The 26,200-nt window shown below is 38.8% G+C and overlaps 1 protein-coding gene, 1 long non-coding RNA gene and 1 pseudogene across 2 annotated transcripts; all 3 read left to right on the plus strand.

Annotated features, from left to right (window-relative positions):
- Positions 1-4,349: 4,349 nt before the first annotated feature.
- On the plus strand, positions 4,350-7,256 carry LOC126629584 (uncharacterized). Its single transcript, XR_007625798.1, has 2 exons — positions 4,350-4,808; positions 6,796-7,256. It is a non-coding gene; the product is annotated as an uncharacterized LOC126629584 (long non-coding RNA).
- A 4,017-nt stretch (positions 7,257-11,273) lies between these two features.
- On the plus strand, positions 11,274-12,047 carry LOC126630258 (uncharacterized; annotated as a pseudogene).
- Positions 12,048-21,906: 9,859 nt separating this feature from the next.
- On the plus strand, positions 21,907-24,372 carry LOC126629569 (UDP-glycosyltransferase 76F1-like). The gene is made up of 2 exons (XM_050299650.1): positions 21,907-22,741; positions 23,402-24,372. The coding sequence occupies exons 1-2, from the start codon at positions 22,270-22,272 to the stop codon at positions 24,304-24,306; spliced, it is 1,377 nt and encodes a 458-aa protein (XP_050155607.1). The 5' UTR covers positions 21,907-22,269; the 3' UTR covers positions 24,307-24,372.
- The last annotated feature ends 1,828 nt before the right edge of the window (positions 24,373-26,200 follow it).

Raw genomic sequence — 26,200 nt, forward strand, 5'->3', positions numbered from 1 at the left:
TTATAATTTTAATAATTGGATTGCAAATTATTTAGTGAATTGAAGGATACTCGGAGATTTGAGCTATTGGGTTTTTGTTTTGTTTAAAAGACTCGGATTGAACTTCTGAAATTAGTTGGGTGAAGAATTTGATAAAAATATGTTTTTCTCTCTCTTAATTTTCAAACTTTGTATTTGATTGAGGATCATCTTAAGGGAAGGAGGGATGAATTACTATTTTATAATTGATGATATATATAAATAATAAATTGAGTTCCCTAATTTTTCAGTTATAGGTGAGGAAAGCAGTGAGCCTGCAACATCATGCACCAGTTCAACTGAAGGTCGAAGGTTGCGTTCTCGTGGCAAAAAGCAAAACCGGGGATGAAATGACCATCTTATCCTCACATGTGACACTCACATGCATGAAACTAACGAAAGAACGACGGAAGTTTCAATTTTGGGTATAAATCCTAACAGACTTAGACCACAAGAGTTTAAATCCGATTTTTTTTTACCACAAAGGTTACCTTCTGAATAACTTATGACCACGAGGACTATTTATCCGATTAGGCCCTTTTTCTATAGAATTCTACATTAAAAACCGCCTACTTCATATAAAACCAAAAAAAGTTGGTCCATATAAAAAATATTAACACGTTGCAGCTATTACCTCCACATGGAATTTTTGCTTTGATAATTGAATGTGTCAATTTGGATGTAACAAAATTGATTAGAGCAGTGTGTTTCACTTTTTATACAAGTTCAAATTTCTCTGTCCAAAGTTTAGACAAATTTAGCGTGATTATCCTATGGTTTGTGATGTGGTGATTTGCATAGTCATTTCCTTGTTTAAAAGCCTTGTCTCTAAGAGCAATTTCACCCCAATATTTAACACGTTGCAGCTATTACCTCCACATGGAATTTTTGCTTTGATAATTGAAGGTGTCAATTTGGGTGTAACAAAATTGATTAGAGCAGTGTGTTTCACTTTTTATACAAGTTCAAATTTCTTTGTCAAAAGTTTAGACAAATTTAGTATGATTATCCTATGGTTTATGATGTGGTGATTTGCATAGTCATTTCCTTGTTTAAAAGCCTTGTCTCTAAGAGCAATTTCACCCCAATATTTAACACGTTGCAGCTGTTACCTCCACATGGAATTTTTTCTTTGATAATTGAAGGTGTCAATTTAGGGTTAACAAAATTGATTAGAGCAATGTGTTTCACTTTTTATACAAGTTCAAATTTCTTTGTCTAAAGTTTAGACAAATTTAGTGTGATTATCCTATGGTTTGTGATGTGGTGATTTTCATAGTCATTTCCTTGTTTAAAAGCCTTGTCTCTAAGAGCAATTTCACCCATGGTTTGTGATGGGGAGAGCAAGAGGCGAACCAAGACCTCCCTCAACCTGGTTCTTCCCGGCCGACCCGACCCGGTTTTCTTGCCCTTCTCCAATGATTTTTCATCAATTTTCAGGCAAACCATGTCAAAAAACCACCTGGGAAACACTCAATGACCTTCACTCTACCTATTCCACCCCAAAAATTGATGAAAATGGCTTTGAAATTTTGAAAACCGCACTGGTACGTGTAGGGGTTCTTGGTGTCGATCCTCCCATTTCTGAAACAATTTCCTTCAATCACCACCACCTATAACATCCTCTTGAGCCCAAGAACAAAGCCCAAACAACTGTAAGGGCAACGGAGCACCAGAGGTGATGGATATAAGCCACCCATTCTTAGGGTTTCCAGCGGGTTTAGTCAAATTGGAGCTTATCCCAGAAAAATTGGCCTTGGTCACAGGTATGAAACTTGCTCTACTCATTGAGATTTACATTTCTATGAATTTTGGTAATTTTTTGAAATAGTTGAATTTTCAGACGAGTCGAGACGGCCGACCGTCACTGGCGGTGCGTGGCAGTGGGCCGACGAAGCTATTTTAAACTAAATTAGATGTCTTGATTTTCGATTTGATATCAGCTTGCTGTGATTTGATTGTTTGAACCTATTTTCATTATAATACGCTGCTTGACCATTATTTGAATCGATGATTCGACGGTTAGATCATCATCAAACTTTAATACGTTATAGAACGTAATATTTGATGACATTAGGAGCTGACGGATCGGGAATCTAACGTACGGATCTTCCCGAAATTGGATTTCTAGGTTTGTAAAATAAAATGTTGACCGCCACTTGAATTCGTGATTGGTGGAGATCCAACCGTTGGATCGTAATGAAGTTTTAGTCTGTTGTTCTAGAAGCATAATGTGGACTTTGTGAAGTTACGGATCAGAAATCTGATAAGTAGATCTTTCAGTTTAGATTTCTAGGGTTGTGGACCCTACTTTCGACCCTGATCGACGGTTGACTTTTTAGTCTACTAGCCTGAGTTCTTCTAGCGTGTCGCTAATCTTAGAGTGTTGTTGAGATTCCATGGAGCTTATTGGGCCCGGTGTGATGACGTGTCCACCTCATTTGATGATTGTCTTGATTTACGTACTAGTGGCATCATATTGTGCTATACTTGGTTATTAAATGTGATTTCTATTGAATTGTTATTTTTATTTTTAGCCATTGATTTATATGATTTGATTGTGAATGGAAATATTTATGAAATTTGATTGACGAACATACTTGAAATGTGGTTGATTTGCATGATTGGCATGATGTGATGAAATGTGAGGGCTAGAAGTGGACCGTTAACCCATTGTCATGGGGTTTGTTGCTTCGACACTTGTTTCCTTATTTCACTTTTTGTTTCGTTCAGCCCTTCTAAATTGAGTATTTGGTTCTTGTATTGTTTCTTTGAGCCATTGCTATATTCCTTGGACTTCCGCTCGATTCTGTTGAGTGATCCAGAACTGCGTATCCGCTGGGGTTTTGTTGAGTGGTTCGGTTCTCTGCTCCATCTGGATTTTGTTAAGTGGTCCAGAATCCCTCGTGATCCGCGATTCCGTTGAGTGGTCCGGTTTCCTGCTCCGTTTGGATTTCTTTGAGTGGTCTGGAATCCCTCGTAATCTGTGATTCCGTTGAGTGGTCCGAAATCGTATCTAGCTTATATTTCATTGCATTGTTCCATATCCATTGTACTCCTCGATTCCGTTGAGTGGTCTGGAATCGTATCCACTCGGATTCCGTTGAGAGGTCCATAATCCCTTTTATTCTGCGATTTCATTGAGTGGTTCGAAATCGTATTTTGGTTTGGATTCCGTTGAATGGTCTAGAATCCCCTTTGGTGTCTTGGTTCCGTTGAGTGGTCTGAAACCCGATGTTGATGGGTTTCATTAAGTGGTCCGAAATTGCATTATGTGACTCATTGGTTCATTGGATTTGATTTATTGAGACAGCTTCTTGAATGTAGGCTTCAACCGAACCGTGTTGCTCTAGCCCTGCATTTCGTTGTATTGTATGTGTTATTGATTGGTGTGAGTATTGCATGTTGTTAGATGTAGTTGTTATGATTATGATTAGACTCGTTGACCAACGTGGCTAGAGATTATTATTACGCTTCGTCGATTGTTCCTTGAAATGTTGTATGCGCCGAATTGTATATTGTTGAGTAATGGTGAATTATGTAATGAATGTCCGAGTATAGTGAATGGTGAACTACGAATGGCTTGATCCTGTTTAGGGTACGTAGGCAGTCTAACGAGGAGGTTAGATGCAGCCAAAAAGCATATGAAAAATTACTACGCAATTCGAGGCATGTGTTATGCTTGGTACATATCCCAGAGGCGGGGTATGTTAGATATACGGATATTTGGTGACGTCACGTGTCAATTTTGGACGTAGTTCAGGATCAGGGCATGACAACTTTTAGTGGTATTAGAGCTTAGGTAGTAGGTCCAGGTACCTATACCTTTGGATGTTGAAAATTGTTTCATGGAATTGATACGGGAAATTTTGAGGACGAAATTTTTTTTTAAAGGGGGAAGAATGTGAAATCCCATTCTTAGATTTCACTATTATGATCTACGTATTTGTATTATTGAGATTTTACATTATTTTATAGGAATTTATATTAATTTATTTGAATTTAGATTTTAATTAAAATAGTTACAAAGTTTGAAGTTTGGAAATTAATTATTTAAAATTCATAGACCGTTTAAGGTCACACTTTATATTTTCGAATAGACCTTGATCTCACGAACGCGTAGGCACAAACCGTTCGTGAAGAAACAGAGTTATAACGAAAGAGCTATTAACGTTTAAAATTAGGGACATTTTTGTAATTTTGGTCTCATCTAGAAGACTCCAGATTTTCTGGAGTCTGAGATGTGCCACATGTGTGGCTGAGATGAAAGGAAAAGAAGAGAAATGAGAAAGACGGTTGTGATGGAAGGGAAAGAAGGGAAATGAGGGAAAGGAGAAGGGAATGGACCAATCAGAAAATGAAGAAATGAGGGAAATGAGGAGGGAGAGAAGGAAGGGAACTCGAACCTCCCTCGACCCGACCCGGTTTTCTTGCCTTTCTCTGACAGTTTTTCATCGATTGTTCAGGCAAACCATGTCAAACAACCACCTGGAAACACTCTATGACCTTCCCTCTACCTATTCCACCAAAAAATTGATGAAAATGGCTTTGAAATTGTGAAAACCGCACCGGTGGGTGCGGGGGTTCTTGGCGTCGATCCTCCAATTTCTGAAACAATTTTCTTCGATCACCACCACCTATAGCATCCTCTTGAGCCCAGGAACAAATCCCAAACAACTGTAGGGGTGGCGGAGCACCAAAGGTAACGGATCGAAGCCACCCATTCTTAGGGTTTCCAACGATTTCTTGGATGATTGTGGTAGCTAATCGGTGGTGTTTGTCTAATCATTGTGAGTCTTTAGGGTTCCTTATCTTGGTTTGTCTAATCATTGTGAGTCTTTAGGGTTCCTTATCTTGGTTTTCTCGTTATGCTTTGCTTACTGACTACTTGTTGGTCTTTCTACTGTTTTGGTTGTATGGTTCTTGATGCTGGTTTTGGCTGTTGAGTGATGCTTCAAGTTCTATGCTTTTTTATTTTTGTCTTGCTGCCTTGGGGGTGGTTGTTTGCAACTTTAATTATAACTGGCGTTACTTGGGGTGTAGGAATTGGTTAACTTTCGTTTAGGGCTACTGGTCGTGGAGACGTTTGGCCTTCCCTATCCTCTTTTTATGTTCTCTCATTGGCTATAGGTTGGTGTTTTAAGATGTTTTAGACTTTGGGTTAACGCATACGGCTGCCACTTCCAGTAATTGGCTAAGTTTTGGTATTATGACCTATAGTGTAGGTTCTTCGATTTCCTTTTTATTGTTTTTCTTTATTTTTTTGGTGTGCTTTGATGGTTGGTTTCCCCCTAAATGTCTCTATATATTCTAGTTTCGGTGGTACCTCCCCTTCCTATCAAACTTCTGCTTTCTTATCCCTCATTTCTTGGTTCTCTTAGAATGTCTAACCCTCAATTGGTTGATTTTTCCTCTAGCAATCCTCGTAGACCTAGAATTTGCTCTGAGAGCTACATCCATAGTTGGGAGAATCCATTTCCTGTTCCTCAACCTGGTCAAGAATCGGTTATGGTTGAAAAGGTTATGAGCACTTTTACCATGGAGCGTGGTGTGACTCGTGTAAACACCCACTTATGGTCTTCCATCAATGTTGAGCATATGTTTTCTAGGGTTTTCAGGGGGAAGATGTTCGGTCAACCTTTTGTTGCCCGTTTGATCAAGTAGAAGTTGGGGCTCTTATGGAAGAATAAGGTGAAGAACACCTAATTCTTAGAACATTTCGAAAGGAAATAGTTTGTGCTTGAATTCATGGATGAGGATGATTTGAAATTCATCATAAGAAATCGACCATGGTACGTTCGTGGTCAAATTTTCCACTTGGAACAGTAGACAACAAACTTCAAGGACACGGACGTCATTACCAAGCTGGTTGTCTGGGCTCATCTACCTCGAGTCCCTGTTCAATACAAAAAGAAGAATATTATCAAAGATATTACTCAGCCTATAGGTCGTGTGATCAAAGTGGATGAGGTAACTTTCGGTTTAAATGGCCTGTTTGTCAAAGTTTTTTTAAAAGTTGACTTACGCTTCCCTCTAAAGCGTGTCCTCATTGTTAACCATGAGGTTGACTACCCAATCCTTATTAGTTATAAAAAGATATTTGAAGTGTGTTTTTACTGTGGGAGAATGAGGCTTGAGGGGCATGTGTGCTCTGAAGTTAAAGCAGATGATGGTTGCTTCATGATTGACAAAGTTTTTTAGGATGAACCGCCCGTTTATCCGGAGGACGTGGTTGTAGATGATGATGTTAAGGCGAGTTTGCAAAAGAATGTGATGCTCTATTTTCCTAATGCTACAATTGTCGAGGAGGATTACAATGAGGTTGAAGAATTTGGACAACGTGTGGAGGACATGGGCCCTGATGAGGATGGTTGGACTACGGTTGTTCCAAGATGGAAGAAAAAAATGGACAAGAGAAAAATGGGTGACAACTCTAGAGATGATAGGTCATATAGAGAAGTGGTTGCTAGCCCTAAGCCAAAATGGGTAGCAAAGGCACATATCGTGCAGGACTGGAGAAAGGCTGGAAAATCAAAGGAGAAGCATTAACATGTAAGTGAAAGCAAGAAGGGTTACCGGGGCAATGCAAATCATAGTTCTCAAAATGATCTGAATTTCATAACTAATTGGAATATGTCTGATTTACATTTGTTTGATGATTTGGTTGTGTTATTTTTTCTTCTTGAGTATTATTACAATAATGATCTTAGGCTAGGCAAGGTGAATTTCCTTGATGCTATATGTATTTTGATAAAAATAAAAAATAAAAAAAATCAGGATGTAATGATGTCAAACGTGGGGAGAGTTGAGTCTGAAGCTAGGGAGAACTTGAGAAGTTTTGTTGCTGCCATGCTTGCGGCTGAGGCGGCTTCCGTGAGTGCTAGGCCAACTGTTGGAATGATGAGTCCAAGAAAACGTGTCTGCGAGGTGGATATTGATGAGGCTGGTCCATCCACTTATCTTGAGGAGTTAGATTGATGAAGGGAATTGTTTGGAATTGTAGGGGAATGGGAAGACCTGATTTTACCAATAATTTTAATTTCTTAATAGCTTGGTTAAGCTAGATTTCTTTTGTTTTATCAAAACTAAGACTGTTGTAGACAAGGCCCCTGTTGGTTGTTTTAGAAGGTTTTTTTATCAATCTTTTGGTTTTAACCTTGAGGGGAGATCTGGGGCATCTTTATTTGTTGGAATGCTAATGCTCTTAATCTAAATGTGGTTGTTGCTTCTCCTAGTTATATTCATGCTTTAGTTAAAGATGCGTGTGAAAATATTGAGTACTATGCTACTTTTGTCTATGTCTATCCTCAGAAATATCTCCAAGACAGTTTGAGGAATGAGTTTTTATCATTAAACCCTATTGATAAGACCTGGATGTTGCTTGGAGACTTTAATAATATTACTTGCATTCAGGAAAAATGGGTGGGAATCAAAGTGTTAGTACTCATATGACAAAATTTGTGAATTTTTTAAACAATGATGGGCTTATTTCTTTACAAGCTTCGGGTGTTCCTTTCACTTGGACTAATAAGCACAAGGATGACTCGCTTATTTTTTAGAGATTAGATAGGGTTGTTGCCAATTCCTATTGGCTTGAATTGCACCAAAACTGCTTTCTCCACAACTATCCTATCCTGGGGTCTGACCATAGTCCTTTGTTTCTAGATACCGTTGGTACTCAAGTTAGTCGAAGTTGGAAGTGCTTCAAATTTGAAGCCATGTGGAATCTTCATCCTGAGTTTAAACAGTTTCTAAAGGCGTGGAAATGCGGGGAGGGGCTTCTCCCTCTTTCATTTTAAGGGTTGCTTAGGTACCTTCCCTTTTCTTGTTAAAAAATTGGAATCGTACGGTTTTTGGGTATGTTAGGGAGAAAAAGGATAAAATTTTGAGTGAGCTGGACCGTGTCCAGAAGGAAATTATGTCTCTCAATTATAATATAAACCCTACTAACAATTTCCATGAGAAAGTTCACTTAGAGGCTCAAATCAATGAAAAACATGCTCACGTCCTTAAGAAGGAGGAACTGATATGGGCGCAAAAAGCCCAGTCTAACTGGTTAAAGCATGGAGATAAAAATACAAGATTTTTCCAATTATGTGCTACGATTAGAAGAAAGCAAAATGAAATCAATAAAATCAGAGATGGTAATGGCATTTGGTGGTATAGAGGTGAGGGCTTTGAGCAAGTTTTTGTGTAGGAATTCAAAATACGATTCACCAATTGATCTAATACTATTGCTGATCGCACCAACTTGATCACTCTGGTAATAAAACCTTGCATTTCAAATTATCAAAATATCATGTTAACTGATGTACCTTCAAATGAAGAGATTTGGAATGCTGTTAAAAGCATTGGAGGTCTTAAAGCCCCAGGGTCAGATGACATCCATGCAAGTTTCTTTCAGGAATGTTGGGATGAGGTGGGACCTTCATTGTGCAATATGGTGAAAGACATTTTTGTAAATAATACAAGTCTCAAGTTAATCAACCATACAAATATTGCCCTAATTCCAAAAGTGGAGAATCCAGAAACCGTCAATAACTATCGCCCAATTAGCCTTTGTAATGTTAGTTACAAAATTATAATGAAAGTCATGATTACTAGGTTAAAGCCCATTCTTCAGGTGTGTATTTCGCCCAACCAAGGTGTTTTTGCCCGGGGTAGGTCAATATAGGATAATATTCTTATTGCTCATGAATTGTTCTTAAGTTTTAATAGGAAGAAAGGCAGAACCGGGGAGCTTGCTATCAAACTAGATTTGTTGAAAGCGTGTGATTTTCTAAACTGGGACTACATCAAATGTGTGTTGGAAAGGTTTGGGTTTTGTCATAAGTGGATAAATCTAGTTAAGGAATGTATATCTTCTGCCTCATTCTCCATTAATATTAATGCTGAGTCTCATGGATATTTCTGTGCAAGTAGAGATATTTGGAAAGGCGACCAATTATCCCCTTACATTTTCATTTTTTGTATGGAACCCTTGATTAGGAAGTTGAATAAGTTAGCGTATACCCCAAAATCCCATATTGGCCTAGTCTCCTCCATTTTTTGCTACAAAGTATATAATCTAGTCTTTGCAGATAATTGTCTTCTGTCACATCCCCGGCCCGGGCCCCCATCACATCTCGGGCTCGACTTCGCCATAGCACGATATTGTTCGCTTTGGGCCCCGACCACACTATCACGGTTTTGTTTCTGGGAACTCACACGAGAACTTCCCAGTGGGTCACCCATCATGGGATTGCTCTCGCAGGAACTCGCTTAACTTCGGAGTTCTGATAGAACTCGAAGCCAGTAAGGTCCCAAAAAGCCTCGTGCTAGGTAGAGATGGGAATATACATATAAGGCTTACATGATCTTCATCCCTGGGAGATGTGGGATCTTACAATCCACCCCCCTTAGGGGCCCGACGTCCTCGTCGACGCAATTCCAGCCAGGGATTGGCTCTGATACCAAATTGTCGTATCTCAGACACGACTCCACCGTAGCACAATATTATCCGCTTTAGGCCCCGACCACGCCCTCACGGTTTTGTTTCTGGGAACTCACACGAGAACTTCCCAGTGGGTCACCTATCCTAGGAATACTTTCCCGCGAACTCACTTAACTTTGGAGTTCCAATGGAACCCGAAGCTAATGAGCTCCCAAAAGGTCTCGTGCTAGGTAGAGATGGGAATATATATATAAGGCTTATAGGATCCTCACCTTTGGGCGATGTAGGATCTTACAATCCACCCCCTTAGGGGCCCGACGTCCTAGTCGGCACACATCCATCCAAGGATTGGCTCTAATACCAAATTGTCATATCCCAGCCCGGGCCCCTACACACATCCCGGGCTCGGCTCCATCGTAGCACGATATTGTCCGCTTTGGGCCCCAACCACGCCCTCAGGGTTTTGTTTCTGGGAACTCACACGAGAACTTCTTAGTGGGCCACCCATTCTGAAATTGCTCTCGCCCGAACTCGTTTAACTTCGAAGTTCCGATGGAACCCGAAGCCAATGAGCTCTCAAAAGGCCTCGTGCTATATGGAGGTGGGCATGTACATATAAGGCACATCACCCCTTTTCCGTTGGTCGATGTGGGATGTTACAGTCTTATCTTTGCCAGGGCATCTCCCAAGGGTGCCAAGAAGGTCTTAGAAGTTTTATATTGTTTTGCAAATGCTTCGGGTCAACAAATAAATTTCAACAAATCTTCTTTATATTTTTCTTCTAATACAACTAACCAGATAAGAAGTGAAATTGTTAACATTCTTCAGATACAACATAAGACCACCATTGGAAAATATCTCGGTATACACAACATTGTGTTCTGGAATGACCCTTTAAATGGAAATGAGTTGATCAGGAGGTTCAAGCAGAACTTGCAAGTTGGAAAGCTCACACCCTTTCAAAGGCAGGAAGACTTACTATCGCCCAATTAAACCTTTCAGGTATGCCTAAACATGTAATGTCTAGTTTTAAATGCCCTTATAAACTAACAAGCCAATTAAATAGGGAATGTAGACAGTTTTTCTGGGGCAATAGTCATAAGTGTAACCTTGTGAGTTGGAAGAAAATTTGTAGACCAAATAGTGCGGGTGGTTTAGGCATCAGGAACCTAGACCATTTCAATAAGGTGTGTCTCGCTAAACTAGGTTGGAGAGTGCTTTTCGATAAGGATAATTGGTGGGCTAATATAGTCAGGAGAAAATACCTTAGACATGATGGGTTTCTAGAGACTAAAGCTAAACAAAACCACTCGCTTGCCTGGAAAGGAATCCTGGGGTCTAAAGACATTATCAGAAAGGGTATGAGGTGGGTGGTGGCAAGGACATCTTGTTCTGGACTCACAACTAGGTTTTTCCTCACCCTCTCTTCCATCTCATCCCAGAGAATCAAAGACATCAAATCCAATGGGGAATCAAGGTTACTGAGTTTATTGTTGATGGGCACTGGGATAAGAATAGGTTAAATCAGGTAATAGACAATTATGCAACTAATAAAATCTGTAATATTCATATTCCTATTCATTCCTCTGATGATGTAGTTGTTTGGGGGCCTAGTAATAATGGTAAGTTTTCAGTAAAATCTGCGACTTGACTTCAAATGGAGGATCTTGGCCCTTCCCTAGCTCAAAACCTTATTAATAGAGTTTGGAAGCAAGTCTTGCCTCCCAAACTAAAGTTATTTGCCTGGAGTCTCATTAAAGGTAAACTGCAAACTAGAAAGAAGCTAAGTAGGTTCATTCCTAATATAAATACTCAGTGCCCCATGTGCAATGACCAAGAGGAAGATATTGATCACATGTTCCTCCACTGTCAGTATGCTAAGCAGGTTTGGAGTTGTTCCACTGATTTGTCGTTATCAAATTTTGATATCAATGTCAGGATAAGTGAATGGCTTGTGAACCTCTCTCACCATTTGAATGTTGTAAGCAATTTAAGCAAAGCTCTTTCTATTTGCGAGCAAATTTGGAATGATAGGAATGGAAGCATTTTCATAAACAAAAAGTTTGTCCATAGTAGAGCTTTTCTTCGTGCTATGGCTACGGTTAATGACTACTTCAAGGACAATGTTTAAAGCCGGGAAAATACACAGGTGACAAGTGAAAATAATTTGATTAAGTGGAATTGTCCAACATGCCCATACGTTAAAATAAATTTCGACGGGTCAGTGTCAAATTCTTTGGCTACAAAAGGTTTCATTATCAGGAACTGGAATAGTAAGCCTATTCTTGGTGGTGCTATGAGTTTTGGGTCTTCCACCGTCAACGTTGTTGAGGCCATGGCTTTACATGAAGCCCTAATCTAGGCTAGGAGGAGAAACATGACATATGTGTTTGTGGAGGGAGACTCAAAGCTTATCATTGATGTTGTTCGTGGAGCTTGTGAAGCGCAGTGGAACTTGAGGTCTATCATTAAAGATATCAGGTGGTGTGCCTCGTTTTTCCAAGATATCAAGTGGGGGCATGTTTTTAGGGAAGTGAATTTTGTTGCAGACGCTATGATGTCTAATGGGCTGAAAATGGATAATCTTGGGATCTGAGATGCTTGTCTTCCTGTCGAAGCAAACTTAGCCCTTTTGTTTTATTGTGTGAGGGGCTTCTCTTTTTAATGTATTTTCCTTTTCCCATAAAAAAATATCTGTAAATATATTTATCTCAAGAAAAAATCCACCATGGGATGAGCTAGCAAGCTCCTTGGCTTGGGGCAACAAAGATTGAAGAAGGAATACATTAATGTTGTTTCCCCTATTCGTTCTTAGATAGAAAAAGTCCATCTTACTTATAGGAAGAGGCTTATGCTACTAACATGATATGAAACCAATTTTCAAAGAAGAGGAAAGTGCAAGTTCAGTAAAAATCGAACCCGATTCTCTAGGAAGCATGACTAATATCCGTTGACACAAAGTTAGTTTGGCTACTGCACAAGAGATCAGGGCAGGAAAAGGGTTTAACAGGCACGGGTGTCTGTCTTTACCCATAGTCGCTGTCAATGGCGTCGACCTATGAGACTCAGACAGTAGAATAGAGTTCTACATAAACAATAGATAGAATTTCAAGAGGGAGAATATGGCATCGACGCTGTTGTTAGTGAGGCGTGCGGATATGGACTGGTTGGGTTTGTACAGTAGGGTTGATTTTTAAATTTTTTTTTCTTTTTTTTTTCCTGCTATTTCAACTAATGCTGATGTGGCAAAATGTTAGTGGTTATTTTAAGTCCTTAAATGTAATTTTGTAAGAGGAGATATTTGTCATTGGCATTTAGATTTTAAAGTGGGTATAGTGATAAGACAATGGGGTGGCTTAACACAACTCCTTTTTTTATTTTTTTACTTTTTTTTGTCAAGGCTTAACACAACTCTAATTTTATGTTTAATTTCATATATGATTTTTAACCAATCTCGTCATGCCACATGTCATTATCTGGAGTACTAATTTTGTGGTTAGATTTTCAATTAGATTGTTAACAAATTCTATAGCGCCATGTATCATGATTCTATAATTTTTAGTTTTTTTAATATTTTCTAACCTAATTAATATGGATTGTTGGATTTTTTTTTCTTTTTGCAATCTAATAACCCATATTGTGCCACGTGAGCCCAATAATAAAAAGATAATTTTTTTTTTTTTTTTTTTTTTTTTAAATATGGACAATATGATACATAGCCGTTGGCACGTTGCAAATCTAACGGCAATTGGGGTGAGTGCGCCAATGTGGCCTCAACGCTTGGGTTTTGGGCAACTGACCACCATTAGTGCATGTGAAGCGCACGTGCATGATGCAAAAAATTATATAATGTGGTTGACGTCAGCCTGATGTCGTATAGACTCAGGCGCAAACACGGACAATTCTTACTCTATTGCGTGGTCAAGAATGGATGGGCGCACGAATAGCCCGACTTTTTGGACTAGGGTGGAGAGGGTGTTTTGTGTTTTGGGGGATTCAATTGCCAATTCCCTTGGCAATTGGAACGGGGTAGAGCTCTAAAGGATAATGCAACTGGGTAAGAAACTATTATTTTAGTATTTGCTTATACTTAGCTCACATATCCTTTCAATTGCTTTTACTTTGCTCACACACACATTCCTTTTTCTCATATTTCTATTTAACTTTATCTCTTGATTTCTAAGACTCACTCTAATTCTAGAATAAAACTCAAAATTTAGCTTCTAAATCCATCTCAACTCACTCAAACCTTTGAGCCAAAATTGAGTTTTGCGTTAAAACTTATTTTAGGAGCAAATTTAACACAAGAAACCGGTCAGAGTCAAAATTCCTGGTCCATTGTGTGCGTAGATGTGCTGAGAAAAAGAGAGAGCGTGCTAGTGGACGTGCTAAAAGCAGGGCAACACGCCAAAAGCAAGGAAAAGAGGACAACTTTAAGGGGAAGTGGGGCCCAACCTGATGGGGTTGTCGGCCACCCATATGCAATCTCATCTCATTTATTTCTATCTGATGGCATAGATTATTGAACCATTGGATCACCAACAATCCAGATTCAAAAATATATAATTTTAAATTTTAAATTTATAAATACATTAAATCCAACGAGTGAGACGGAATATGATAAAATCTAACGGTCCAAAATTAAATCAACGGCTAGGTGCAATGCCTTGTTTCGACGATTTAGTGATTTTTTTAATATTTATCGGAATCTAAATTTTTTTAGGTTAAAATGTTTACAAAATTAAATTATGATAGTGTAATAACCCGTCCATAATTTTACAACTTTATAAATTTTAAAAGTGTGAATTGACAAAAATGCCCTAGAGGTGAGATTATTGACTTCCATTGACCATTATTTTATGACTCGTATGAGCCATTGTTTTACTGTATTCTCGAAGTACTTGATGGTACGAACGCATAAGCACAGGCAAAATCGAAATCGAAATTACGTTGGAGGTTTTACAGAACTACAAATCTAAATAATACTTATGTAAAAATTACTATTTATTATTTCTCATAATTATTATATTATTATATTATTATTTTAACAATTATTAGTGAGATATTTTATTATTTTAATAATTTATTTTTGGCCCGTGGGGCCCACACATCACAAACTCACCACTCATTCTCTGTCGCGTGTTCCTCTTTCCCTCACTTCATCTATCTCGCTCTCCCTTAGCTGTCATTCTCTTAGAGCATCTCCAGCGGGAGAGGTTGCTCGGGGGCCAGGCCTCCAAACAGTAACAAATTGCTGGGGGGATGACCTCCAGCGTTAGGAAACCCGAGCAACAGGAGAGGCCCGAGGAGTAGGCCCGTCGAGGATTGCCAACCCGAGAGCCCAAGGGCTGCGTCAGGCCCATGCGTGTCACGCGCACGTGGGCGCGCGTCTTCCGACAAAAAAACAGGCCTGGGGCCCGCGACGCTCAGTTTAATTGTTACCGTTGGGGAAGCCACGTGGCTTCCCCATGTTCGTTCGATTGAAACGGTCATATTTTATAGACCGTTGGATTTCCAACGGTAAAAAACATTTAAAAATATCATTTAATTTCATCTGTTTGATCTAAGATCAACGGTCCACGTTATTAGGCTTTGTAAATTAAAAAAAAACAGTTTAAAAAACTAAAATGTTACCGTTGTGACACGTGGCACAATCTGGAGTGTTGGAATTAAAATTTTTTTAAATCCAACGGCTGAGATTAATTAGGTGAATAAAAATTTAAAAAAATGTAAAGAATTCTTAAAAATCCAAAAAAAAATTATGAAAAATTATAAAAAAATTTTGATTTTACTTTTCTATAAATACCTTCTTATCATCTTCTACCCTACACCACAATTTCATATTTTCTCAACTACTTTCAACCACATTCCTATCTTTCTCTCAAAGTTTCAATCCAATTTTTTTCCAACAAAATGACTACTCAAATAGCACGATTGGGCCTGCATATATGAGCCACAGCTTGGACGACTCGACGGGATTGTGAGGCTCCTGCCATTCTTGATTCGTCATCTCTCCGTCTACGCTCGTCATCCTCTTCCATCTCATTTTGGGCCCAATCCCCAACATTGATCATTCCTTCTGATTGGTTAAACAATTCTTCCTCTTCTTGATCGATTTCCCACATCATCTTTGAAGAAGAAGAAGAAGACATTGTAAGAAGGAAGCAAAAACTATGAATAATGATAGAGATTTTGGTGAAGAATGAAGCAAAAACTATGAATAATGATAGGGATTTTGGCGAAGAAGGAAGCAGAAACTATGAATAATGATAGAGATCTTGAGAAAATTGGTGTGAGATTTATGAGGATGGATGGTGGATTATATGGAGGATTCAGAAAGGATTAGGTTGTAGATAATGCCACATGGCATGCCGTCATTCGTTAAAAATCTGGTGGAAATCTATCCTCAAAGATTATAATCGGATTGTGACACATGGCACGACGTGATTGGTTAAAAATCTTATCAGAAATCCATCACCAATAATTGTCTTTTCAGATAATGACACGTGGCGCAACGAGAACGATTAAAAATCTTATCCGAAATAACAAATAAAATTCTTTTGAATTATTTTATAAATACAAAAATACAAAAATTTTATTGCTATTGGCTTTTCAGATAATGACACGTGGCGCAACGAGAACGATTAAAAATCTTATCCAAAATTACAAATAAAATTATAATGTATTATTTTATAAATAAAAAAATACTAATATTTTATTGCCAATTGCCAGGGCTATTCAGTGCAGGGGTGGAGATGCAAAAGACAATTGCCAGGGGAATGCACTATTCATTAAGGACAGTTACTTTTCACTAGGTGGATTAAATAGTGAATAGCCTGGGAGGAGGGCTCCTACACTGGAGTTGCTCTTAGACACCCTCATATCATTTCCGTGGAAGAACTGAGACCACCAGCTCTCAAACTCCTGCGAAAGTTAAAGACATCCAAGCCACCAACTCCTACTCTCTTTCCTTGTCCAAACACTAAAACTAGAAATTAAGCTTGTTGTGCTTAGTGGCCATTGTCACTGTTCATAATAACATCTGACAAATCCTTCACGATTCAGGCTAAGGTAAACCTAAAAATCGATGTCAATCATTTTAGATCACTATTTTGTATATGATTCTTGCCATATTTGAGAGAAATGTTGAAGTTTTGATGCATATCAATTCAGGGTAAACTCTCCCTTGTTTTCAGGTGAGAACTCGACTGCTTCGAGCCGTTTCCAGCCAACTCCGTTCACGGCTGGGCCTTGAATGGGTAATTCGAATCCTTATCTCCCTAACTTCATTTTGATTTTTAATTTTTTAGTTTTAGTTGAGTTTTGAACCTGTTATAGCTATTTAAAGTTTTCCAGTAATCCTCTACAATTTTGGCCTTCTTCTTCGTTTTGCTCCGAAGGGTTCAACTTGCAAGCCCAAACGAGTCAACCCGACCCGATAGGAAAAAAATAGATCCAAACCTGGATCCGACCCGGGCCCAAACTCGGGGATCTGACCCGTCTGACCCAACCCACTCCCAAAACCGAATTTGGAATATTCCCTGTGTTGATTTTTTCGAAATTTTCTCGAAAGCCTTCCTAGGCTAATTTTGACGCCCCGAGTCCGTTTTTGACATCCATTTAGTGAAATTCCGAAGTTTTAACGTAGTTGACTGGCTCGGCGGCTCAGTTGACTTTTTGGGTTAACTTTTCATTTACTTTCTACTAAAATTACCCAGGACCATTTTTAGTGTATTTCAACGCTCTGATTCCAAATCTGCACTCTGTTTTCCCAATTTTATCTTTTTAGTTGAGTTTTACTAATGGGACCCAATATTATACTTAGGTGTGATTACCATCGTAGACTCTGGCTTTCCTAGTTCGAATATCTTCGACCTCACAAGTATCTATGAGTGGGTCTTTTCTTTTATATAGTGTGTGTGTGTGTGTATATATATATATATGATGCCATAATTAAATTAACGTTTATAAGAAATGTCGTATTGATGAGAATTAGAAAATTATTATAAATCCCACTGGATGCACAAGTATGTGTACTATTATGGGATGCTTTAATTATATTTACGACATTTCTGTGGCATGACCATATTCACGTTATCTACTCATCATGTGCTACACTGGTGTTTGTACTCGCCCGGGCCAGGGCCAGGCTTTACGTGTATGTTTACATCGCACCATACACTCACTTTGGATCCATTGTAGGTGCAAATCATATCCTATATTGCTATAGGCAATAGGACTCATATGTGATGCACATAACGCCAGTCTTCATGTGATTGTAGTACTAAAGCATAAATTATTATTACACCTAGTCATGTTCATGTCAGAATATCTCTGCATGAACTCGTGTGTCAGCATATGTCAATGAGCACTCGAAATGATATGTTTATTTCTATGAGATATTGTGATTACTGTAAGTTATATACTTATTTACGAATTATTGTGAAGTATTGCATATTTGAGGTATTGATGGCTATGGTAAGTATTTTCATACTAAACGTAGTATGTTGTATTTGGAAACTATACTTATTTTACAGTGAAGGATTATAAGTTTTCAAAAAGGTTTTTACAAAGTTTTATTTTTAGGCCCACTCACTCTTATTTTTCACCCATCTAGGATTTAGTGGCAGTGTTCGTGTTGACGAGGATTTTTGGCAAACGCTGATATCGTAGATTACTCCTGATGGTATAGTTCTTATTCTAATTTTGCTGGACTTTACTTGTGCTCTGACATCATGTGTGAAATGGGTTCATGTCCACTCACAAGTGCACTCTTATATTTAGGCACTTTTAGGGTCAAATTTATTCACATTTTCCACATCACTACACTTTATGGTTTCGTCACTTTCCTGGTGTCCGCCAGTATAGCTCGATTTGGAGTCTAAGTGGACATCCCAGGTCGGGGTGTGTCAGATAGTCTACATACTTTTTTATTTTTTTTAAAAAAACCTAAATTTATTCTCTAATAATTTCGAACTAAAAATTTAATCCAGAAAGATTGGAGGAGAAAAGCTATTTTTGAGTTAAAACCTAAATATTATGGCTGAAAATTTTTAGATTTTAACCCTAAAAATGTGTGGATAATCGGGTGGGCACTTGGAACCGAAACACGAACCAAATCGAACCACACCGAACAGTTTGGTTTTGCAGTTTTGAAACCGAACCGCAGTGTAGGAAAATGATTTGGTTTCGATTTTAGCTTTTGAAAACTTCACCGAAACCAAACCGCACCACAAATATAAAAAGAACCTTTAATTGAATAACCATATTAGATGTTCTGTTTTAATTAGGTGTTTGTTACATTCCATACATTTAATTAGTTGTTTCCTGCTCAGTGTTGCTCTCGGTCTCATTTGGCATTGGGGACAAAACATTTTTTATAATACTAGGGACAAAACATTTTTCATAATACTGGGGACAAAACATTTTCATTATATTGGTTCCTGTGTATGCATGTAAATCAGATTCAGATATGTATGTTTTTTGTCTTCAATTGCTTTGTTTGGGCGATTATTACTTTTCTTAGGCGCCGATGACGGGTAAGGTACTGAAGGCTTCAGTATTGGTTTTTCTAGGTGATGAATGTGAAATGGATATTGACTAGGGTACCTTAATTTGTAAAAATTGGTTTATTTTGGTTGACAATATTTTGTTACAAAATGATAGAAATATATCAATTTGTTTCATTGTTATTTACTCAAACTCTATTTGATTTGGTTAGGCCTTTTCTAATACTTGCAGACTTTGCCTCGGGGGGGAGGGGGGGTGACGACAGTCTAATTAGTATTTAGCAGTAACACTTTGTTTATTGTCTCTACATAAAAATAAGGGTAAATTACATAGTAACCCCTTAGGTTTTAGATCTATTACAACCTCATACAACATCTTTAAAACATTTCACTTTCATACCTCACGTACTATTTTATTTCAAAATAATATCTCCGTTATATTTTCCATCATTGGTCTGTTAAATGATGATGTAGCTACCACATTTATGATGATGTGGCTACCACAGTTATGCTGATGTGGCTGCCACGTGGCAAAAAAATAATTTTTTATACATTAAAAATAGGGTAAATTACATGGTAGGCCTTCAGGTTTGAGGTCTATTACAACCCCATATAACACTTTTAAAACATTTTAGTTTCATACTTCACGTACTATTTTATTTCAAAATAATAGCTCCATTAGATTTTTCATTCATTAGTCTGTTAAATGCTAACGTGGTTGCCACATTTTTGCTGATGTGGCTGCCACGTGGCAAAAAAAATAATTTTTTATACATTAAAAATATTATAATATTAACCCTATTAAAAAAAAACAAAAAAACAAAACCATATTCTTCCTTGAGCCATCTCCTTCCCTGCAACCCAAACACCCCATCCCCCACCCTACCTCACCCAAAACCCAGTTGTTCACCTCCCCTTCCCATCCAAAAAACCCACCACAAACTTCTCACACTTATCCTTGTTTGCACAAGCAACAACTTACAAATTAACACCGTCGGATAGAAAATTAGAAGGGCATCTCGTCATCCAAAACCGCCCATTACTAAGTAACATCCACACTCGGCTCACCTAATTTTCTACAATCTACAATACATCAGTGCTTGTTTGTTCCCAGACCTTCCTAGTTGGTCCATTTTATTCCGCCTCCACCATCTTCTCCCTCAGCAGAGCTCTGCCGCGCCTTTTGACCAAATTGAGATTTGGGTCGACCTTATCGGCGCCTTCAACCCAACTGGCGAGCTTGGTCCTCCGTGCCCTTGGAAGTCGGGACTCCAATAATGTCCTTCAATTCATCATATTTGACGAGCTCGCCGAGCTTGGAGACCACGAATGCGGCGGTGGAGTCGGTGTCGAGGCCGAGGACTATTTCGGATTTGACGTACTCGACGGCCTTGTCGGCAGCGAGCTCCTTGAGGCATTGTGGGGGGGGGGGGGAGGAGGGATAGGGAGGAGGAAGCCATTGGAGAGGTGGAGGGAGAAGTGGGTCGAGGGAAGAGAGGGCAAGGGTTGCAGAGATGTGAGGGGGAAGGAAGGGACCTGGGTATGGGCTTTTTTTATTTTTTTTATTTTTTTTTATAATAGAGTTAATATTATAATATTTTTAATGTAAAAACTTTTTTTTGCCACGTGGTAGCCATGTCAGCATAAATGTGGCAGCCACGTTAGCATTTAACAGACCAATGGATAAAAAATCTAACGGATTTATTATTTTGAAATAAAATAGTACTTAAGGTATGAAAGTGAAATGTTTTAAAGATGTTGTATGGGGTTGTAATAGACCTTAAACCTAAAGGGTTACTATGTAATTTACCCTTATAAATATTATAATATTAACCCTATTTAAAATTTAAAAAAAAAAAAGAAAAACACAAACCCAGAAATCCTTCCCCGCAACCCCACATCCCACCCCCACCCCCTTACCCATCTCTTCCTTCTTGTCTGTCCATCCCCTCCAACCCTTTATCCATCCCTTCCACCCCTTCATCCCCTCCACCCGCGCACCCCTCAGCGCGGGTCCCACCAAAACAGTGGCGAAGAAGGAACTGGAGGGCAAGCCCTCAAGTGAAGAAGAAGATGTGAGAGTGAGAGAAATGAAGGGAGGAAGAAAGAGGAGAGGCGTGTGAGAGTGAGAGAGCGCTCGACTGCGGAAAAAGAACATGCAGGGGTGTACTGTCCATCGTCGTCCTCTCCACTTCACTATTCTCTCCGACCCTGACCATATTCGCCGTCCGCAAGACCTAATTCCGGAACTTCGTCCTCAATTGCAACGTCGCTTACTTCCTCACCGGTCTTCTGCACTACCTCGTCTTCTTCCTAGCAACATCCTCTTTTCCGGCAACCACCTCGCCACACTCTTTGTCTTCCTTACTTGCCGCTACGTCACCTTGCACAGCGCATGCGCCACTAGGTTGCTAGCCTTTGCCAGAACGTCACCAACGGATTGGTTTGGTGGGTTTGAGTTTCTTTTATTGAGGTGGTGATGGCTGCCATTTCTGTTAGCATTTTGTGGATTTCAGATCTCTGGGAGAAATTGGAAAAGAAAATTGGATAGGAGAAAAATCAAGAAGAAGAGGAAGCACGGTGTGGGACTGGCGATTGCAAAAGAAAACTAGTTGAAAAAAGCCAAAGGGAGGGGAGAAGATGAATGGCGTGGATTGGGGAGGGTTTCAATGGGGATGAACCGCGGTCTGAGCGGTGGATTTTGTAAATAGGGGTTGCAAAGAGGTGAGGGGGAAGGAAGGGGAAATGGGTTCGGGTGTTTATTTTATTTTATTTATTTTATTTATTTATTTTTAAATAGGGTTAATATTATAATGGGGGTAAGGTCTCGGGTTCGAGACTTGGGAGCAGTCTCTCCATAAATGGGAGTAAGGCTAGCCGATATTCACCTCTCCCAGACCCTGCGTAAAGCGGGAGCCTTGTGCACTGGGTACGACCTTTTAATGTATACAAAATTATTTTTTTTTACCACGTGACAGTCACATCGGTACAAATGTGGCAGTCATGTCAGCATTTAACAGTCCAATAGATGAAAAATCTAACGGATGTATTATTTTGAAATAAAATAGTATGTGGGGTATAAAAGTGAAATGTTTTAAAGATGTTGTATGGAGTTGTAATAGACCTCAAATTTAAAAGGTTATTATGTAATTTATCCTAAAAATAAATATAAAATATTAATGTAACATAATCGTAACTATTCAAGTAAGAGAAGGAGGAGAGATTCGTCCTCCTCGCCTTATAAGCAGTGAGAAAGATATAAGTGAGTAACTACTGAGGAGAAACGAAGAGAGTGACAAACTTACAACTATGGAGGAAAGGAAGGGCAGGAGATTGGTACTATTCCCACTGCCCTTGCAAGGCCATATAAACCCTATGCTAGAGCTGGCCAATATTCTGCACTTGAAAGGCTTCTCCATAACCATCATACACACCCACTTCAACTCCCTCAACCCTTCAACCTATCCACATTTCACCTTCCACTCCATCCCCGACGGCTTATCCGAATCCGAGGCAGCCACGAAGGATCTTGTTCTCCTTCTTTCTCTACTGAATGCTAAATGTATTGAGCCTTTTAGGGAGTGTTTGGTTAGGTTGTTATCGGATGCATCGGACGAGCCAGTTGCTTGCTTGATCTCTGATGTTATCCATTTCTTCACTGAATCTGTTGCTGACAGCCTTAAGATCCCAAGGATTGTGTTGAGGACGGGGGGTGCTTCTTCTTTTGCTGTTTTTGCTGCCTTTTCGCTTCTGAGGGAAAAGGGGTACCTCCCTCTTCAAGGTTTGGTTTTCTTGCTTTTCTTTCTTTCTTGGTAATTGGTTGGTAAGATGCAGATTTAATGGTAAATTTGTACCATCTTAAAATTGCCTCAGGCCTAAGGTTGATATGGTAGAACCTGACGCGGCCAAGTTAACTAGAAACAGTGTGAGCGCTCTTCTTTGCATCAAGTTTGAACCCTCTTTCCACACTAGTAAAAACTGATCTAGTAAAACCCATGAGTCCGACAAAAAATTTCATGATTATATGCTATTAGCCTTTTACATGTTGCTTGAACTAATCGGTTAGACCAGTTATTCATGACAGTGTACATACTCACTTGCACCCAAACTCAATGTATCTCCTTGTAGATTAGAGTAGTTTAAAACATTGCGCCTTGTCAAAAGAAATCTAATTATATATAACTTATTTACCATCACAGTAGGACAAATAATTTTCCCTTTCAACTGTGTTCTTCACAAATAATCCCCTCAAATCTACCGTTCATGGGCAAAACCACTTAAAGCCCTGTTTTGAAGGAAAATAACTAGTGAACTCAATTGTTATTGCACCCACTTGTTATAATATAAGTCAAGGATGCTTCTGTAGTTTGAATCTTTAAATGTTTCTCACTAACATTATCATATCGAACAAACTAATTAAGTATTTTTAATTTGTCTTAAGAGTCTCGACTAGAAGAGCCGGTGATAGAGTTTCCACCTATCAAAGTCAAAGACCTTCCATTGATCAACAGATGCATCACAGAGGAATATAGCAAACTAGTATCTGGCCTGTCAAACGGAGCCAAAGCTTCATGTGGAGTTATCTTCAACACTTTTGAAGACCTTGAAGAACATGCACTGGCCAGAATAAACCAAGAACTCCCCAACATTCCAGTTTTCCCAATAGGCCCGTTTCACAAGTTTTACCCTACATCTTCTTCAAGTGATTTATTCTCAATAGACCGCAGTTGCATTTCGTGGCTGGACACTCAAGCACCAAAATCTGTTGTCTATGTTAGTTTTGGGAGCATTGCTGCAATGAAGGAAGCTGAATTTTCAGAGATAGCTTGGGGGCTAGCCAACAGCAATCAGCCCTTCTTGTGGGTGGTTCGGCCCGGGTTAGTCCAAACATCAGAGCCGTTTCCGAGCGGGTTTCTCGAGACTTTGAATGGGAGGGGTCACATTGTCAAATGGGCACCTCAGAAGGAGGTGCTCGCCCATCCAGCAATTGGAGCGTTTTGGACTCATAACGGCTGGAACTCGACACTGGAGAGTGTTTGTGAGGGGGTCCCTATGATTTGTATGCCATGTTTTACTGATCAAATGGTGAATGCAAGATTTGCAAGTGATGGTTGGAAGGTAGGGTTACAGTTAGAGAATGGGATGGAGAGAGGTGAGATTGAAAGAACAATTAGAAAGCTAGTGGTGGAAAAAGAAGGGGAAGAGATCAGAGAAAGAGCCTTGAAGCTAAAGGAGAAAGCTAATCTTTGCTTCAAACAAGGTGGCTCGTCGTACCAATCCTTGGATGGCTTGGTTAAACACATTTTATCGTTAGAATCAGTTGTCTTTCAATCTCAGAATCATTAATGGAGAGAGTTTATCTTGTAACTGGTTCAATGTCATTTTGTATCACATGATGAGAAAAATAAATAAATAAACAGAGATAAAATCAAGGATAACTAGAATCTCTGCAAGGAAACCCTGACTCGGCCTTCGGAGTTGTATGCTAACAATCAGAGTACACATAACAAACGGATGAACAAACAGAATACAAAACTAGAATATTATGGAAAAAGAAAGAATACTCCAAATTCGCCGAAATGGTTACATAACTCGAATGGACAACATTCTGAGTGACTTGTTATTGTCTGGGGTTACAAAATATGATATACATATATATATATATATATATATATATATATATATATATATATATAACCCTAATAAGCAAGGAAATGAAACCCTAATACTAATGGGTTAGGCCCAAAAAACCAAACATTAAAATAAATCGAATTACTAATATTTTTCAACACTCCCGTTAAACTCAAAACGATACACAACATGAGTTCGCCAACAAACAGATATGGATGCAAATTCCATTATGCTAACTTTAGATGCTAATTCTCATACGAAAGCCAGTGCAACTACAAGATTCTAACGCCAATACCAATGCAAGATTCCAACGTCGGTGCTAGTGCAAAATTCTAATGCCAGTACCAGTGCAAGTATCATTGCCAATTCCAATACCAGTGCAAACTTCCCTATAGCCAAGTGCGAACTACCGAACAAAAGAAAACGTTTGTTCACCATGTACAGAACGTAGTGATCAACAATCCACATTCGAACAATCATTGTGTTAGAAAAGCAACAACAAACTTCAAACAATTCAAGCAAATGAGCAACCAAATCATTCAAACAAACTAACAGCCCGTGTGCGGGCCTTAAAAGACTTAAAAAAAACGCCAACCTTGTCTCCTTGCCGGTGTGGGTCTCAAAACCTCAAAAACAAACAACTATTTTTCTATTTTCATTTTGTCTTTTTCCTCCTTTCTTCCTCCCTTTCCTCCTCCTTTTTTTTTCTTTGAGAAATGTAAAAAAGACTAAATGTGTAGATTAAATTTTGTAAATTAAGTGACATGAAAGTTAATGATTAGATTATTACTTAAGTGTTGATTAATGTGTTTATTTCTTATTGGTGGATAACACATCATTTAGTTTGCAAGTTTAATCCTTAGCATTACTCCTTTTCTTTTTTCTTTTTTTTCTTTCCTCCTTTTTTTCCCTCTTTTTTTTTTTTCTGTTTTTTTTTTTCCTTTCGTTGCCTTTTCTTTTCTGTTTACAAGTGCAGCATCAAAGCAACTCCAGTGCAAAACGAGCGGTGTGCAAAGGGTGCAGATGTAGTGCGGGAAATAGTGTGGTGATGCAGCTGGTGAAGTGCATATCAGAGCGGCGACGATGCGGAAGTTCCTCAGATTGCAATGGTGGTAGAACGAATTTGGGTACAAGCAGACGGAGAGAGTGCAGAGGGTGAGGACAAACTCGATCCGAGTTTGTGGTTCTTGGGTTGAGCAGCAGTGGTGGTGGGGCAGCGAATGCAGGCGACAGGCAAATTGATACCAAACAAAAGAAGTAGATTAAATCTCGAAGGATTAAAACCACGCTGACACCAAGTTGAAAATTTGAGTAGACATAACTAACAGACAAATAAACGACTACAAAGCTAGGATGTTATAGAAAATGAAAAAATACTACAAATTCGTTGAGACAGTTGTATAAAAAACTAACATGACTCTAATAGATAAAAAAAAACATATTAAAAATGAATTTAACTATATTTAGGAATAATAGTGTTAGAATGTAGGTGGAGAAATAAGACAATAGGGTGGATCGAGCAGCAATATAAATATTAAAGTCCTATTTTACCCTCATAAAACTAACAACACAGGGTGGATCGACTACCCCTCTTTTGTTGAAATTGAAC

This window comes from Malus sylvestris, chromosome 7, assembly GCF_916048215.2.
Source record: "Malus sylvestris chromosome 7, drMalSylv7.2, whole genome shotgun sequence".
Taxonomy (NCBI): domain Eukaryota; kingdom Viridiplantae; phylum Streptophyta; class Magnoliopsida; order Rosales; family Rosaceae; genus Malus; species Malus sylvestris.